Source organism: Cyrtonyx montezumae, unplaced genomic scaffold, assembly GCF_038088225.1.
Source record: "Cyrtonyx montezumae isolate F1298 unplaced genomic scaffold, pur_monq_1.0 scaffold_0, whole genome shotgun sequence".
NCBI classification, from domain to species: Eukaryota; Metazoa; Chordata; class Aves; order Galliformes; family Odontophoridae; genus Cyrtonyx; species Cyrtonyx montezumae.
This window is the reverse complement of record NW_027071824.1, coordinates 36,018,911-36,035,941: the sequence shown is the minus strand read 5'-3', so window position 1 is coordinate 36,035,941 and position 17,031 is coordinate 36,018,911. Positions and strand designations below refer to the sequence as shown.

At 36.8% G+C, this 17,031-nt stretch overlaps 1 protein-coding gene across 1 annotated transcript in view; it reads right to left on the bottom strand.

The window, feature by feature from the left end:
• TIAM2 (TIAM Rac1 associated GEF 2) overlaps window positions 1-17,031 on the bottom strand; it is an 86,072-nt gene that overhangs the window by 52,562 nt on the left and 16,479 nt on the right. Inside the window, exons 6-8 of the mRNA XM_065732449.1 lie at window positions 8,898-9,083; window positions 7,621-7,767; window positions 4,545-4,607 (exon numbers count right to left, since the gene is read on the bottom strand). Coding sequence (XP_065588521.1) covers window positions 4,545-4,607; window positions 7,621-7,767; window positions 8,898-9,083 — 396 coding nt within the window. The remainder of the gene's footprint in view (window positions 1-4,544; window positions 4,608-7,620; window positions 7,768-8,897; window positions 9,084-17,031) is intronic.

Below are 17,031 nucleotides of genomic sequence, written 5' to 3'. Positions count from 1 at the left end.
AAAAGTAACACTAAAAAAAGTACATTTACACAGGCAGTTTGCAGCGCATACGTACCATCATATTATTGGACACTGTACTGAGTATACTCCCGTTGTAAGTAAGAGACAAAGTTCTGTTATCAATTCTCATTCACTGTGAACGACTTGATTTTCTTGGTAATGGAATGCATTTCCACTGAATTCCCATTCTGGGCTTTCATGCCTTCTTCTCATATTATTTGTTTACTTAAGTCTAACTGAAAATATGTAACTACCTATTATTATACTACACTGGGATACATTTCTGAAGGAGAGCTTACTACTACAATCTTACATAATTAAAAAATCTGAATAAAATGTAATTACTGGAATTTTGACAGAAAAATGGTAATATAGTAAACTTCCAGCAGAGAGCACTGTAGAGCAAGGCTTTCTATAACATATGAAAGGACTAAAGCAGGTATAAAGTGTTACTCTATTTACTGCTTGAAATCACACTAATTCATAGGTAGCAGAGTATTTGCTTGTTTACCAGTCTTGTTCATATCCACACTCATTCCAAACCCACTCAACTTGATCCAATACAACATCCACTCTAAATAAAATCCCTGTCGTTTTCTCACCCTTCATTTTCACACTTTGCTCTGCGCTGCACTTAGGCTAGACATTTCAAAGAAAGCCACACAAGAAGAAAAACACCGCGAGCTAAACCTGAAGTTTCACCTCTCTATTTGTGACTGCCTATTCAGCACATAATTTCACTGCCCTCATCATGGCATTTACATTTACAAAGAGGTCCTCCCTGGATTCCTTCTTACAACCAAAGGAAAGTGACAATAGCTCAGGAAAGCAGCAGAACTGCGACCCAAGGCAGATCTTCAGATAGTCTGAGCTATTATAGAGTGCCTACCTTCTGACTGCTTCTTTTTTCTTAGTTTTTTTCTCCCTATTGGTTTGGGTTGGGGTGTTTTTGCCACCTACAAAAAGCTCCTCGATTATGCAATTCTTCCTCTCAACTCTGCGGGGACACAAGCCCAGTGGTCTACTGCAATTAAAAGCTACAGTAAAATCACTGCACAGGGACTGCTTTCCTTTGCTGCTGGCAGCAAAGTTATTGATGACAATCTATCAACAGCGTAAAACAGACCAATATTATTCTGTTTTTCTAAGTAACCACTGTGGCTGTAAAAATGATGTAATAAACAGTCTTATTCATGTAATTATTAAACAATGCAGAAATTCAGGTTGCAGAGGAACCACAATAATAATTTTATGCAAGAGTAGTGCTGGTTTTGGCAGAATTATTTTAATGAAGCAACAGCGCTCAAGAATCTCATACTGATTGCTCAACCGTCCTTTATAGCTAGCTAAAAATGAAATATTGATTAGCATAGGTCCACAGAAATCCTACTAAAATAGAGCAGCTATTATACATAACAGCAGTCCTGTTATGCTGTTGTAATTAATGGAGCGATGAAATCTATGCCAGGTGAAGTTTCACTCCAGTGGCTGTGGCTCCAGACTGCTTACAAAACAGCTATGGTTGAAAAAGATAATTCCAGTGGACCTGTGGTTCACTCAGAAAGCAGTCAATCAAGCTCCTGGGAGCAAATGATGATCTTCCACCACATACATAGCAGGAGCAAGAAAGGGCAAGGCAAGCATACTGCAAGAGCTGAAATGGAAATGGTCAGACTGAATTCTCCAGCAGCCCCCTTTGAGTTACACTTAGTTAGATGCTTCCACCAATTCAGAGATTCTTAATTGATTTATTGTCCTGCAATAATAGCTCTTTGTATCTGTTCAACAAAAATGAATCTCACTTTTGCAGCAGATTAAAAGAAAAAAAAGTGAAATAAAAAATCAATCAAAACAAAAATAGAGGATGAAGGTGATGAGAACTAGGCTTAAGGCCAACTTTTTCTGGAAACATTTACGACAAGACAAAGTTTTTCATTCAGTATAAGATGCTTCCCCTTCCTTGCTATGTACACTAGCTCTCAAACATAAGCCACAAGATAAACTTGTTTCTGTTATTAAACAAAAATAAGTTCCTTAACAGCAGTCAATATACTATTGCCTCATCCACATTTTCCATCTCAGAAAATCTGACATGAAGAAATTTTTTTCCTGTTATACCCACAGTGACTAATACTACAATAGTTCATTCATTCATTGCCACATGAAGTTAAAACAACTCATCCAGTTTTCCAGAAATATATGCCAAAATTTGCAGACTGTCACATGTTGTGCCATAGGGTTGCTGCAGGACCAATAGGTTACTTCAAAATTTCCTCCACTGTTTGTCCTCATTTTTATCATCCCTTTCAGGGAAAATATAGCCATGTAGTCAGATTTTGCTGTTAGTAATTCACTGTGTTCTTTGGGTAGCATTTTATGAGTTTCTATCCTGTTTTTTTTTTTTCTGGTTTGTTTTGTTTTATTGAAATTAGCCAATGAAAATGGGCTAATGCCAAAGTAACGGTTTTCAGAGCTAATATGAATCATTTCTGAGTTGTCGTGTGATTCATGAAAATGTCAGGATCTTAAAAATGCCCACACTGTATTTGATTCCCATTTAAAAAAAGGCTTTTGAAATACAGTTCAGATGGTAATGTTTTTCTAGCAATAAAGTTGAGATCCAGAGCATTGGAGTACTTTTTGAGTCCTGAAACAGCCCCATTTAACTTTGCAAATGGTCTGTCCAAAACCTGCTGCAAGGTTGACCACAGGATAGGCCAGACAGAGCAGAGGCAGACCTTGCCCCTTTCCAAACTCGGCACCAAGGAAAGAGGATGTCATTCTTCCTGCCTTGTGCCATCTCCAAGACCAGTCTGCCTCCCCTCAGAAGGGTTCAAGAAAAGTGAGAGATACCAAGGGACACAAAACCCACAGCGGACCTAGCTGCACCAGGCCATGCTGTTGATCTCCCAGTCCCAATGGGGTCAGTGCCTAAAATGAGGGACAAGCACATCGCCCCTTTGGGAAAAAACTTCAGGAGTTGCACTCAAGAGATTTTGCCTCATATCAGTTTTAGGAGGGACCAAATCTCCCCAAGATTTAAGCAGCTGACATGAACAAATTGTCTTTTGCTATTTCCGAGGTGTGAAACTGAGGCAACCTGACACCACAGCCCATGGTACATTCTGGAGGAATTTGTGAGTTTTCTCTATGGGAGATCATATCCCCCCAGAAATCTCACATAATTATAATTTATTTGGAAAAGAGAGGGGTGATTTAGTGTAAATATTTTCCCACTCCAGGAAATAACAGACAAGAGGTCAAGTAACTAAGGGAATTCAGTTGTTTCAGTACATTGCTTCAAAGGACACACAAGAAGTCAAGAAACTTTCCAGTGGGGAAAAAAACAAAACAAACAAACAAACAAAAAAAAAACGGAAAACAAAACCCAGCATTACAGGACTGGAAGCTGTCAGTTGGAGAGACTTCTCAGTGATATAACTTTCACATCATTACGCATTTCTTTATTACCTAGCCATTACATGAATACCCTCAATGGGAAAAGAAACCATGTAGCACATAACAGTATCCCAAAAATCCAATAATAGAAAAATCTATGAAAAACTTTGAACTTTGTCCAAAACTTTGCCATGAAATGCATTATAATTATTCACTATATTTAATCATTTTCAAAATCAAGATTTTATTCTAAAAGCAGATTTTGACTTTTTGTATAAGACCTGGTACACTTATTCAGCTTTAAGGAAATAACACTGTGATGCTTTCTTCTATTTATTTTTTTTTAAGTCTTCTCCTAAGCCTTAAACTACATTAAAGAATATATCTGTTCCATAAAGTAAAAGAAGAATAGGGATAGAGAATAGCTGGGAAGGCCAATCCCCTTTTTCATCTGGCATGTATTGCAATTCTATACACAAAGTCCAAAAACTCTGTGCTTAATATTTAATCCTTTACTTGGAGCTTATCTGTGCAAGCCTACCAAGGGAAGAAGAATCTGTCTGTATAAGCTTTCCAACTGTTAGACAACATGAAGTGCTCCTGCATGTGTATGATTATGGACTTGAGAGTGTCCTGCTCTGCTTCCAGCCAGTGAATAGTGATGCTGTTCCCAGTGAGGCTGCAGGAACTGAAAGGAATTGTGACTGATGTCCTGGGCCATATACATTAAGCCACTTCTCTGCCCATTGGGGTTAAATTAGATTTAATTTGTCTTAACACTCAAAGCATACAGGTTCTGTTGAACTAGACAAAGGGAAAAATACAGCTTAGGACTGGCAATGATACAAAGGTGAAATTTTCAATTTTCAAACAAACTCAGTTCAAAGTCTGTCTGAGACACCATCTTACAGACAGCATCTACCAGTAAGGACCAGTGCTGTAAAGAAGTTTCTAGGTTTCTTTTTCACTTGTTAAATGCTACCATGCATGTTGAAAAGCTGAAAGTGAGCCGTCTAACACTGACTGTACTTTTATAAACCTTGGTGGGGTTTCTGAACCACCCTCATAACATGTTTACATATTCAGGAAATATATTTGGGAATTTAAAAATAAGACGGTGCCAAATAGATTAAGGCATCTCTTACCTCAGCAGAGTTGGCTGAATTCTGGACACCAGCAAATCCATGTCCTCCAGTGGAGTCAAAAATCTATAAAAAATAATGCAGATAAATAAATAGGTTAAACAAATTAAAAACTTAATTGCTCATGTGTATTAGGCAAATTCTTTGAATAATGAAAAAAATAAAAATAAAAACCCACTAGATGAATATATCTGACTCTCAGACCAGGGATTGTTTTGCACTTCTGATTGCTTTATTCTGATGGGAGGTAGCATTAAGGAAATAGGAATTCTCCCTCTATAAAAAAAAATTAAGTCATTTTTTTTCTTTCAGAATATATGTACACACATATTTAAACATGTATAAAATAGTAGATAGGAAAAAGCAAGTATATGTATACATCCATATACTTGCTTTTTCCTATCTACTATTTATCAATAACCATCAAATCAAGCACTCCTCTGCAAGTCCCAGTTTCACCCTTAGCTATATCATTAGGTACAGCTATAAATCACACAATGATTTAAAGGAACAATTTCAAGTTAATATTGCAGTTTTGGAAAATTTCATCCCCACTGTTTTTCAGCTCATCTACCTGAACAGTTAGCCCGACACATTGGATAGCAATAAAACTTTAGCTAGAACAGCACAGCACTAGCAAGGAATGAAAAGAGCTGACTATTGCCCTACTTTGGAAGTGATGAAAGCAGTAACTGCAACCTGTGTTTCCCATACATGTTGAAAGTAGTAGTTTCTATGGAGAAGCTAGTAAGTAGTTAGTAGTGGCTCACAAAGAAGTTAGGACTATTCATGAAGTTAAATATAAAAACAATAGCTATAGATACAATCAGATATTTTTGTGATAAGAGTTGCATAAACATAATGACAGATCTATACAGTTTACATAAGATCTTGAGATTTGCAGGTACTAACATTGTTGTCTCAAAGTACAAATATAAATTGCACTTTCTGTCTCCTGGAATCATCAAATCAGTACAATCCCATTTGACTTGTATCTGCCCTTTTTTAATTTTTTTTTCCGTCCTTGAAAAAACTTTTCAGAAATCCAAGACAATGATAAACTCTTCTCTAAAGTTTCACATGAAATGCAGTTTCTGACAATGTGTATAACAGGCACTACCTTTGAACTTCCTCTTTCTTGTCTCACCCACAGATGTAGTCAAAGCATTTTATTGTTTATGATCTCTCAAAATAGTTTATCATTTAGACTGAAGAAAAGCAGATAAGCATTTAAGAAACTGAGGATAATGTGAGCCTAGACATCCCCCATCTGCTACAGTTCAGTTTTATTAACTGGTTTCTAAATGACTGAATCACTACACTGATGTTTACAAAAACCTCCTGGAATAGAAGCTCTGCACTATACTTTTCAAAATATTATTAACAACATAAAAATAAGATATAATTAAAAACTTGTCTGATGCAACAATGTTCAAGAACATACCATCTAATTTTGAGGCTAGAATACTGTAGATAAAACCATACTAGCTCTAGTCAAATGAACTTTAATTAAATCCATGAGTACAAGAAATTGTTAAACTATTTTTTGAAACAGATGTCGGAGCACAATAAGGAGAGAACCAACCTTGACTTTTCTGCCTAACACAGTTTCCCTGCAGGTTGAAAAACTGACAAGAAAGACAGCCCTAGGCCTATTCTGATTTACATTTACGTGCATATACACTAGTCTGAGCAGTGACACGACTCCCTTTTCAGCCACTTTCCAGGTTCAAGGGTCAGTTTTTAATTCATGCTTTTAAAAATTCTTCACTTTTATGGGTATGAGTCATAGTACAGTGTTATTATACGCAACACTCAGGATTTACATTTCCTTAATTTTATTGTAGGTTCTTTAATAAAAAAAAAATCAAATAAATAGAAGAATCTGAGTTCTTGGATGAAAATGAACACTTTTGGGGGCCAGCTGGTTGCAAGTTTTGGAACAAAGAGGGTGAGGATGCTCTGGGGACAGCTCTGCCTGTGCTCAGGACTCTCCACTGTTCTCAGAAAAGAACTAGGAGGGCAGCAGGAGCCTCCTTGCCTTGTCATGGAAATCAGATTGCCTGTCCCTGAGCTCCACAGAATCCCATTCACAGGCTATAAAGTGTACAGGAGGATGTATCATGCAGTTAAGGCAGTGAGAGGTATCAGCCCAGCTGGAAATGAAGGTAATGGGCACAGCAACCCTTCCCTCAGGCCTGTTATTAATAAAGAAATAGAGATGTAGAATTCACAGATCAGCCTCACCTGTCACAGAGAACACTGAAAAGTATATGAAAAGGACCACCTGGAGAAAATCTCTTCATTGGTTCCCTCTTTCACAAGAGGGATTTAAGCCTTTATTCTTATTCAGTGTCTCCACGTAACAAGTCTCGACTGATATGCAAAAAATGTCAAACAGTCTCCCAAAGAAGTTTCATCCGAATGCAACACACAGATAAATATTTACCTATTAAAAATATAAACAACCAGTCCAGAAAATCCTGATGTGTTATTTTGCATTATTAAATCTGTTTCATCAGCTCTGGGACTACTGCAATACAAATACAGATAGGTTTACTTTGTATACCTCCTGTGAGAGTCAATGCCAAAGGCTGCTATCTTTGGATCAGTCTCTCCTTTTTTTCCTTGAAGATTCACCAATGTTACTCTGTATCAAATTGCAACAGTACTTCAGAGTTTCAGATAGGTGCCGGCACAACACTGAATTACGGACTTGTGTATAGGCTCTCTCCAAAGAAAACCTACTTCAAAACAATTTGCAAGATGACCAAAAGATGAGTTTTCAAATTCAAAAGAGATGATTTTGTACTGTGAATAAACTAACCCACAGGGTCAAAATTTCTCATTCATCAACATCATTTAACACAAAGGAATCCAAAACCAGACATATGCCAATGTCTCTTCACAAGTGATGCTCTCATTACAAGTCTGTAACATCTACTGAAATTGCAAAGGCAAGTCTGATGGAGAGATGTCTGCTTCCCCAAGCACTGACAGCAATCAGCAGGATAAGCTCCAGGAGAAACAAGCCCTTCTCTGCTTCCAGTATCCTAAATCCTCAGCAAATAAGATTTACCTGTGTTATGGAAGGTCGCTTTTCCTTTCCTTTTCTTGCCAGTGTGTCCAGTCCTTTTAGTGAAGAAAACAAACCCTTTTTATTTCGGACTCTTTGAGACAGAGACAGGGTACGCTTTCTGAGAGCAGCTTCATCCCTGGAGCAGATCTATTTAAACACAGAGAGGATTTCTTTGCAGCACTTTCATAAGAGCAAAATACTGATGGTTATTTCAACCCGAGACACCAAATGAAAGTTTCTTCAGTTTATCTCAATGCAATACACCACAATGCTTCTTTCGGTATTCAAGTGGTGTGACAGCATAATCTTTTTTCATAAGGCAAAATTAGAAGGTCATAGGAGGGAAGCAACTGGAAAATGTTGCTCTGTACAACAAAAGAAGTTAATGAAAAGACTCTGAAAAAGAATGATAATCTATGACCCAGATATAAAAGTGCTAGAGGAAGAAAGACTTAAAGTTGGCAAATATAGGAGTTAAAAGTGCTGTAATGTTGTGTTATTAACAAGCAATGACACACAATGCACAGATAAAAATAATGGCTGAGAAGAACACATTCTCTTTTAGGTCTTTCAAAGCTACTATTCAGTCTGACTTCTCGTACAGTAAACATGCTCTATATCTCTTTGCAGAAACCAGTCTCTCTGTCCTGTAAATGCCATTGTCATAGTTTATTTGAAGCCAACAAGGTGTCAACAGCTTACAGCAGCTGAGGAGCTTCCTCATTCTTCTTTGCAAACACAAGCCATTGTTTTTAAAAGTTACTTGCAATTTTGGATTGACCCCAGTTTCTATCTATTCTAAAAATACTTTCCTTTCAGGAGGATATTGCTTCTAAAAATGAAAAACTTGGAGGATCTTCTGGGACCTCCATAAAAGATCAGCTCAACACAGATCAGAATCACTCTTTTAACAACTAGTGATTTAGGTCCTATACACTTGAGACTACAAACTCAGAAGTGTCAAAACTGCAGTGACAGGATTTCAATACTATTACTCGTTTTACGTCTACTTTTATTTCTTTAGATATGGGTCAAAAGTGGCCAATTCCAGAGTCCTCAGAGACCAAAAAATGTAATGGCCATATCCTCATGGGTTCAAAGCCTGCCTCTTTGGAAAAACATTTGTTGTGGCTAAGGAAGAGGCAGAAAGAGAGCAAGACCATCTGAACAACGCATGGGGGTGCAACTATTATTTATCCTAGCACAATTCCACATGTAAGTACAATAGTAATGATGGCTTTGTGTGACACACCCACGAAAAGTACATTTGTCCTTACCAGTGCATGGAAGGATGACACAGAGAAAATGCCGAGCCTTCCCAGTGCCAATTTTGAAGGACGACTGGCAGCAGCCAAAAGGCTCTTTGGGTTCGGGAGCTCCCCACCTTGCAAACTGGCTAGGTAACATCGCATCCGGAAAAGGTCCATATTAAATTTTTCCAGGTTCTGTTCCCATTGCTGGATCTGTTTAGATATAAAAAGGGACAATTAAAAGGGGAAAAAATGTCTTGTGGGCTGCACTGAAAATTTGAGCTCTTCCACAAACCCACAGTAAATTACTTTCATCTGGTGCTATATGGATTAGATTAGTTATTCCCTGCCAAAACACATTCAGTCATATTGTGTTACATCAACCCAAAAGATGACTTGAAATAAAACAAAGCTGGTGGTCTTAAATGCATACTGACAAGATGAACATACCATGAACTTCGGGTAGTTTGATAGCCACAAAAGCAGTTACATAAAAACATAACTTCGTGGTTCATGAAGGCTTTTTTTTTTTTCCCTCCTTATTTCTTTTTGGAGATTAGTTTAGTTTCTTTCATTTTTATGAGTTTAGATTGTATAGTTGCCTGGCTGAAAGTGAGAATGCATAGCTACACTAATTCACTACACTAAATGAAATAGCTACCCCAATAGGATCTGCTCATGCTTTACCATCTTCCTATGGCCTCTCTATCTGTAAACAGGCAACAGTAAGCATGTACAGTTCTTCATTTTACTAATAATTTAAGATATGTTTATGCTCAGCCATAATGCAGAAGTTATATATATACACAAATTACTGGACCACGAGTAAGAATGTACTCATACTCTTGTAAAATTTTTAAATATATTTAACATAGATGCAGATGCGTCAGATAACTAAATCTAATTTGAATAATATATACTAGATGAGTAAAGTTCTGAATCAAGATTCATATGACAGAAGTACTTTTGCATAGACACACACTCATCTACACAAACACAGATACTTAAATACTACAGTAAATTCAGATTTTGCTTTTAATTTTCTTAGTTTACAGACAGGTAGTTGCAGCTCATATCTGCCCCACAGTGTACAATATACATTAATATTGATAAATAGTACAAATAAGAATGCAGCTGTGTTTAATACAGTAGACATATTCACACATGAGAAGATAGAAAAGACATCTAGATTAAGTTAATGTACAATAACATCATGTACATTAACTGAAGGTTGTTAAAATCCCCTGACAATGCTTTTCTTCAAATGTCAGTTCAGATCACGGTAAGTTTGTTGTTAAATAGGTGGTTTAGGGTTCTGGAGAAAGATTATCACATTTTCTCTAACATACATATTGCCTTCATACCTTTCACTGACACACCTTGCCTGTCACTGGCTGTAAAGAAAATTATCATCTTAAATTTATATTAATCAGTGTTGGAACAAGCAGTTTTATGACTCAGAAAACAAGCTGATAAATACCATAAAAATATCAGGTAAACTGTATGTAGCTTTGTGACTAGCTATTCATCCAATTAGAATGAGAACATGGTTGCCCGCATGGTTGAAGCTACAAATTTAGGAGAAGTCTTTCCCCATGGAATGACATCTTCATACACACAGAGTCAGCACCTCAAGAATAGAGGCAAGGCTTTTTCTGGGTGCTGCTGGACTGGAGCATCCTATTCCCGTTGAACACTAGATGAACAAAATTTTCTTGAGTTTCTGAGGCTTTCTTCAGGATCCTTATTACTCATTTCAACTGAGCTGCATTTTAAAATAGTCTAAGAAGGAGGAGTGAGGTACAACACAAGGATGTTCCAAAGAAATAATTTAATTAAAGTGTTTATCAGACATTCAGGATGCTAGCTAATCAGCTCCAAAAGCATCGGTAATCATGATGTTACATTTAATGGCATTAGCAAAAGCTGTAGGAAGGGAATTTCTGAGGTTGTCTTGTGGTCTTATCAAAACCAGGGATGTCTGGAAACAATTGGAGACCACGAACCAATACCAGCTGCTATTTGTCTAAGCCTTTTAAACTATGATAATTCTTCTGAAAGATTTATATTCTTGAGGGCTAGATGGGGGAAGCTCACAAATAAAAAAGCAACAACTTCAAAGTGCAGCATAACCTGGACTATAAGTTAATTTACAGCCTGCAGACTAGATGCCACAATCATCATTCTGCTTTTGTGCGAGGCAAATCTCTGACCCATGTGAGAGGACTGCCCAAAGACAGCTCAAGGACTTAGCTTCATCCTGCACAGACAATACAGAAATGTGTTCTAAAGCAAACAGGAAAAAGCAAATGCAGCAGACAGCAGAGAGAGTAGGAATGGGTGACAAAGGCTAACAGCAGCAAGAAGAGAGTCCACAAAGAGATAAGAGATACCGCCTGAAGGGAGGCATGCCAAAACAAACAAGCATACAAGAAATCACACCCTGTGTGACCCATTCAGTTATTGCTGCTTGCCTGCACTGCAAGCTTGAGTATCAAGGGCATCCAGAGCTCTTATCTCTCTCTCCTAGTTTCAATCACAATTTTAACACCTCTTAGTGAATTTCTAGGAAAACCATTAAAAAGAGGGGAAACGAAAAAAGGCAGGCTGCCATTTTCAGTACAAGCGAATGTGAGGCAAGGATATCTGAGTTTTGTGTCAGCATGAAGGATAATGGCAGAAATACAAGGAGGGACCACCCAAATAAAACTATTCAGACTAATAGGATTCCTGTAAAGTAGAGAGAAGAAAGAGACTATGGCAGAGAGGTAGAAAAGAGTAAAATGCAGGAAGCCCAAAGAGTTAGGGCCATTTGTGATTTTAGTTAAAGCCAGGACGTCTGATTCAGGGACAATGCTGTGAGTACTAAGTAAAAGGGCTACTTTTGGTAACAGAGACATATATCAGGAATGAGATCTTAAGAGTTAATACACAATATGGTACTTTTGGCAGTAATTTAGCAGTAATGATCTTTTTTTCAGACTATAAACAGACAATTCTTCTCCAGGTTAGTGAAAAATCTATTAAGACTCTAAGAGACAATTGTAAATTAATTACATTACAAATTATGCAAACAGATGAGTTCAAGGAAGGTGCTAGAAAATGAATCTCTGCATATTCAGTATCCTCACTAGGTCGGTTTCTAGGTAAACTCTAAATTGGGAGCTTGGGAAAGCCAGGAAATAAATATATTCAGAGCAGATCACACAGACCAGGGGTTTCCAGAACATGAAGTGGGGATCCATTCAGTACTGCTCTGGAGATTACAAATGGTTAACAGGGAAGGACAATTCTTATCTGCTATGCAGCCATCCCTGTAGGTGATGTACCTAACAGAACCTCCACCGGAGCCTGCCTGTGAAAGAAAAAAAACAGCTAAGGCTTTGCTAGTAGAGGAACTTAACAGTCTGGCTCTTTGCCCATCCTACCTTACAGTACTAACAGCATCCTTTGGGGGTGGAAGGAAGGATTGTCTCTTTTTCAAATACATATTCTCTACAAAGTAACAGAGCTCAATATAACAAAACCATGAACTGGCTGAAACCAGTGCCAAAAATGACACCATATCAACTCAGAGTAAGGATACTTCAAGGAATGAGAGGAAGGCGAGAAGGAAGAAGCCTCTTGAAGCTCAGCTAATAACAAAACATCATTTTTCCACTTTGCACTTATTTAAGGTAGCACAAAAGTAAAGATGCATAAAGAGGAAGATGCTCTCCCAGTGAGAAACTCTTTAAAATGGATTTGATTTAGTAACAGTTATGTCACCAAAAATATCAGCTCCTCGTGACACAACTATCTACAACAATAAGAAATTCAGAATTTTCCCCCACACATCAACATCTTTTGCCTAAATTGAAACGTCTCTGCAAAATGATGTAACTCTGGATTTAAAAGAAACTTCTGCTGCTGTTTTATATGATCAGCTTTTTAACCACATTACAAACAACACCAAACTCTTTGCATTCCAGTCCCCAATTCTCAGACACAATTCATATTGCACCCATCTGGATACATGAGTCACTAAGCATCTTGGGACAGGGAAAATAATTTTATTGTCATTACTTCCTAAAGCGAACTTGGAGAAATAAAAATACAACTCTCTCAGAAATTTTGTTACTTTAAAGGACACTACAGGTATACTGTAATTGCTTTAAGAACAAATAAATAAATGGAACATAACAGAGCAAAAGAGCAATGATGCGCAATCAGCAAAAACCTTTATTTTTCTTTCTGCATACTGATTTAAGAAACAGTTTAGAAAATTCCTTGGAATATGAGGACAGTAATTTATTTTTTATTATGTTGGCCCATGAGGCAGATGTTGGCGGTAGGGCAGTAGAGGCTCAACCCTCCCACCAATTTCCCATTCCATTTTGTTCCATTTTGTTGTCATGACAAAATCTGACAAAATGGCATCTGACATGGAAGTGTGTATGAAGCAAAGGTATGTCACTGAATTCCTCCATGCGGAAAACACTGCACCCACTGACACACATCGATGACTGCTGAACACTGATGGAGACTAACCAGACGATGTGAGCACAGTGAGGCAATGAATGGTGCATTTCAGCAGTGGTGACAGTGGGTCACCAACGGCATGCAGGCTCTTGATAATCACTGGTGAAAATGCACATCTAATGTTGGTGACTACACTGAAAAATAGTGTTTTGTAGCTCAGAAAGTGCTCTATCATATAGTGCTATTGTGCTTTTTGTATCTATTGTAGTTTCCATGGAAATAAATAGAAGGCATTACTTTCAGCACAACCTACTTATATATATCTCTGTTCATTTTCTCTGCACTTTCATGAGTTGGTAACATAATAAGCTTTTGTAAATACAGTCTTTCAGAGCAACGTATGTACGTGCATGTCTATAACCAGGGATGTAACTCAGAAAGCTGACAAATATTATTATCCAGCTGCCCCGTCCCACAAACCAGAAGATATGCCCTTCCTGCACACACCCCTGCAACAGCTTCATCCCACAACCACTACTATGCAATTCCACATTGCTAATAGTTTACTCATTATTTTATATTAAATATTCCTAAAACAAAGATGAATTTCACCCATCTACAGAACAACAATTACAGCAGTGAAGAGAATGGAGATGAACTTCCTTTACTCCTTTGGCTCCTTATTCTCTTCATTCTTTAGTGACTAGCAAAAGGGAAGGATTTTACTAATAGTGTTCAAAGATTAGCCAAATTGAAGATCTGTTATAACAAATTTATATTATATATATATATATAGTTTATATTATAATATAAAAATATAATATATATATTTTTATATTATATATATATATATAGTTTAGAGGAGTGTGGAAGAAAGAAATATCACTGGATATTACAAATAAACTAGAATTTCTAGAATTTCTATCTAGAGAAACTGGCAAGTGTTACTAAAGTTCCCTGAAAATATTCTATTTCAGGACGGTTACTGTGAGTTTTCACCTAATGTTGGACAGTATTTCATAAGTTACTTTGTAGAAAAATGAAGACATGCAATTTGGTCTTCTGAAGGGAGGCTGGAAAGTAAAATCCTTAAAACAACACAAGTTGTCTCCCTGTACATGCTAGTGAGAGAAAAGAGAAATAGCCAGGTATGTTTTAAACAAAATGTAATGAAGTTATGAGGTGAAAGGCAAAAGAACACCAAAGGAAAAGGAGAAAAAGTAATAACGTATTTAATGATGATTCAGAGAAAACAGAGTATCACCTTACTGATCCCCTTATTTTGCTTTATATGGTAACACAAACTCCTTGTGGTTGCAGGGTGCATATGAAAACTTACATAAAAACCATCTCCAAGCACGTGTCTTGTCCTTCTCATAAATGCCTCATCATTTCAATGTTTGAAAGTAAAACTTCCACCTATAACCTACCAGATAAATAAGTCTCATGCGCACAGAAAATACAAATCACATCAGAAAACTCCAAATAGCTTGGAAAACATTCGTATACTAATAATAACACATTATTATGCCAATATATAACAATTTGAAGAGAGAAGTCCAGAAGCTTTCAAGCAACCATTATTCATATTACTAAAATGAAACAATAGAAAAGGCTTATGTACAAAGTACACAAAGAAATACACCCAGAGCTGTGGTGTCCTCACTGTGAGGCTTATTTTCCATCCCATTAAAAACAGTTCTGCAGGCAAAGGCAGCTCCAGTTTTGAATTAATGTGCAATGTTTTGTTAAAAGAGCTCCAAATAAATGCCATGAATCCCTTTTACTAACTTCAGTGGCAGTTAGACAAGACACTTTTCACAGAAAATGCTGTGAATACGTCTACCAAACTAAACAGCTAAGAAAGTAAACATTTTTTACAGATAGACTCTGTAGGCTTTGAAATCGTGCACAGTACTGTGGGATTTTTTAACTTATTACTTTTTGTCTTATTATGTTACACACTGGGGAAAACAAACCAGCACCACCAAACACGGTATCTATTGCACACATTAATATAAACACACATGGCCATAGGTAGTATCTGCACAGTTGGGATTTTCAGCATAATGACCAGAGCCCTATTGGAAAGACAGTTGCTGTACACATACTGCTCTCTTCTATCTCTTCTAAATTGCTCAACTGTGCTGATAGCTATACGAAGGGCTGTTATTTTCTCCTATGCTGATAGTAAGTCCATTATTATTATTATTATTACTGACCAGTAAACCTGGACAGAGGAAATCCCTGATCTGAAGACATTTCTTGGTCTGTTTGATAGCATAAAGTCTCTAAAATGGTCATTTATCTATAAAACCAACCTTCTCATTCTAACTTTTTGTTTGCACTACTGTTCAACACTGGCTTTATCAAACTCTAACCAGCAAATCCATCACATTTAAAAAGAAGGATCATTTCCAGTCAACTTGCTGCACACCAAAAAAAAACGTGTATGTACATTTAAGTACATACAGCAATTTAAGAAGCCCAGATTTCCTTACTGTAATTGCCTTTCAAGTGATGGTAACTGTGAAACAAGAGAAGATGTTGCATGCTTGTAAAGTCTTGTGATTTATTAAATCTTCAGCAGAGAAGCATTCATTTTAAATCAATATAAATACAAAAGAAAATAGGAAGTTGTGGTTGGGTGGTTGTTTTTCTGGGGAAAAGGAAGGAAAGAGATAAAAGATTTAGAAATCACCATTTCCAAGATATTTCCCCAGTGAAAATAAATGTGCCTCATCTTTTATATATATAGATATATAAATTAAAAAAAAGAAATTAAAAAACTGTGAACCCTCTTCAGTCAACTGCAGCATTTCCTTTGACTTCCTAGAACATATCACTAGTAAAGTAATCTGGAACAGGATGTACACAATATACTTCAGTCAATCCATACATGATTGAAAACACCACCAAACATAGAGAATACAAGTCCAAGTATTTACATTACTCATGCCTAAAAGAGTACAAAAGATAAATGAACAACTCCAATACAAAACAACTGAGCAACATATATGTAAATGTTTCACCTTGGAATATTTCAGAATTGTTAGTTTAGTTAAGTATATTTAGAGTGCTTACTTACTACTTAATATTGAGGGTTGTTTTTTGTTTTTGTTTTTGTTTTCAGAAACCAAACTCTGAAACATTAAATCAAAAGATTAGGAAACCCAGTTGCCTACTGACTTTTCTCTGAAGCGATCTTGCTGACAAAACTTAAAGCACTTGTAAGGAGAAATTTTACAGAGATCAAAGGGTTTAAGACTGAAGAAAAGGCTCACTGTGAATTTACTGTTTGCAGATGATTCATTTCACTTTGTCTCACTAGTTCGCCCTCAGTCAATGTTTTGAGAAATTAATAGACAGAAGATTAGCAGGAATAAATCTTCTGCAACCCTAGTGATGTATTTTAGCTATAGCAGAATCCAACTCCTTCCAGGATCAGAACTGGATAACAATGGCAGCTGTTCAAGGACAGAATATCTAATTAGCAGAAATGAAGAGATTATCACTAGTAAAGTTCACCTGACTCTAAATAAACTACCAGTATCAGTATCTAGTGAGTCAGTGTGTATATAAATATTTTTCTTCAGTGTATTGTGTATGATAGGCCATACTAAGCACTAGAGAATCTCTAGAAATCTGTATGTTTTTCTGTCTCAAAACCTACAGCAATAAAAAGGATGCCTAGCTCATC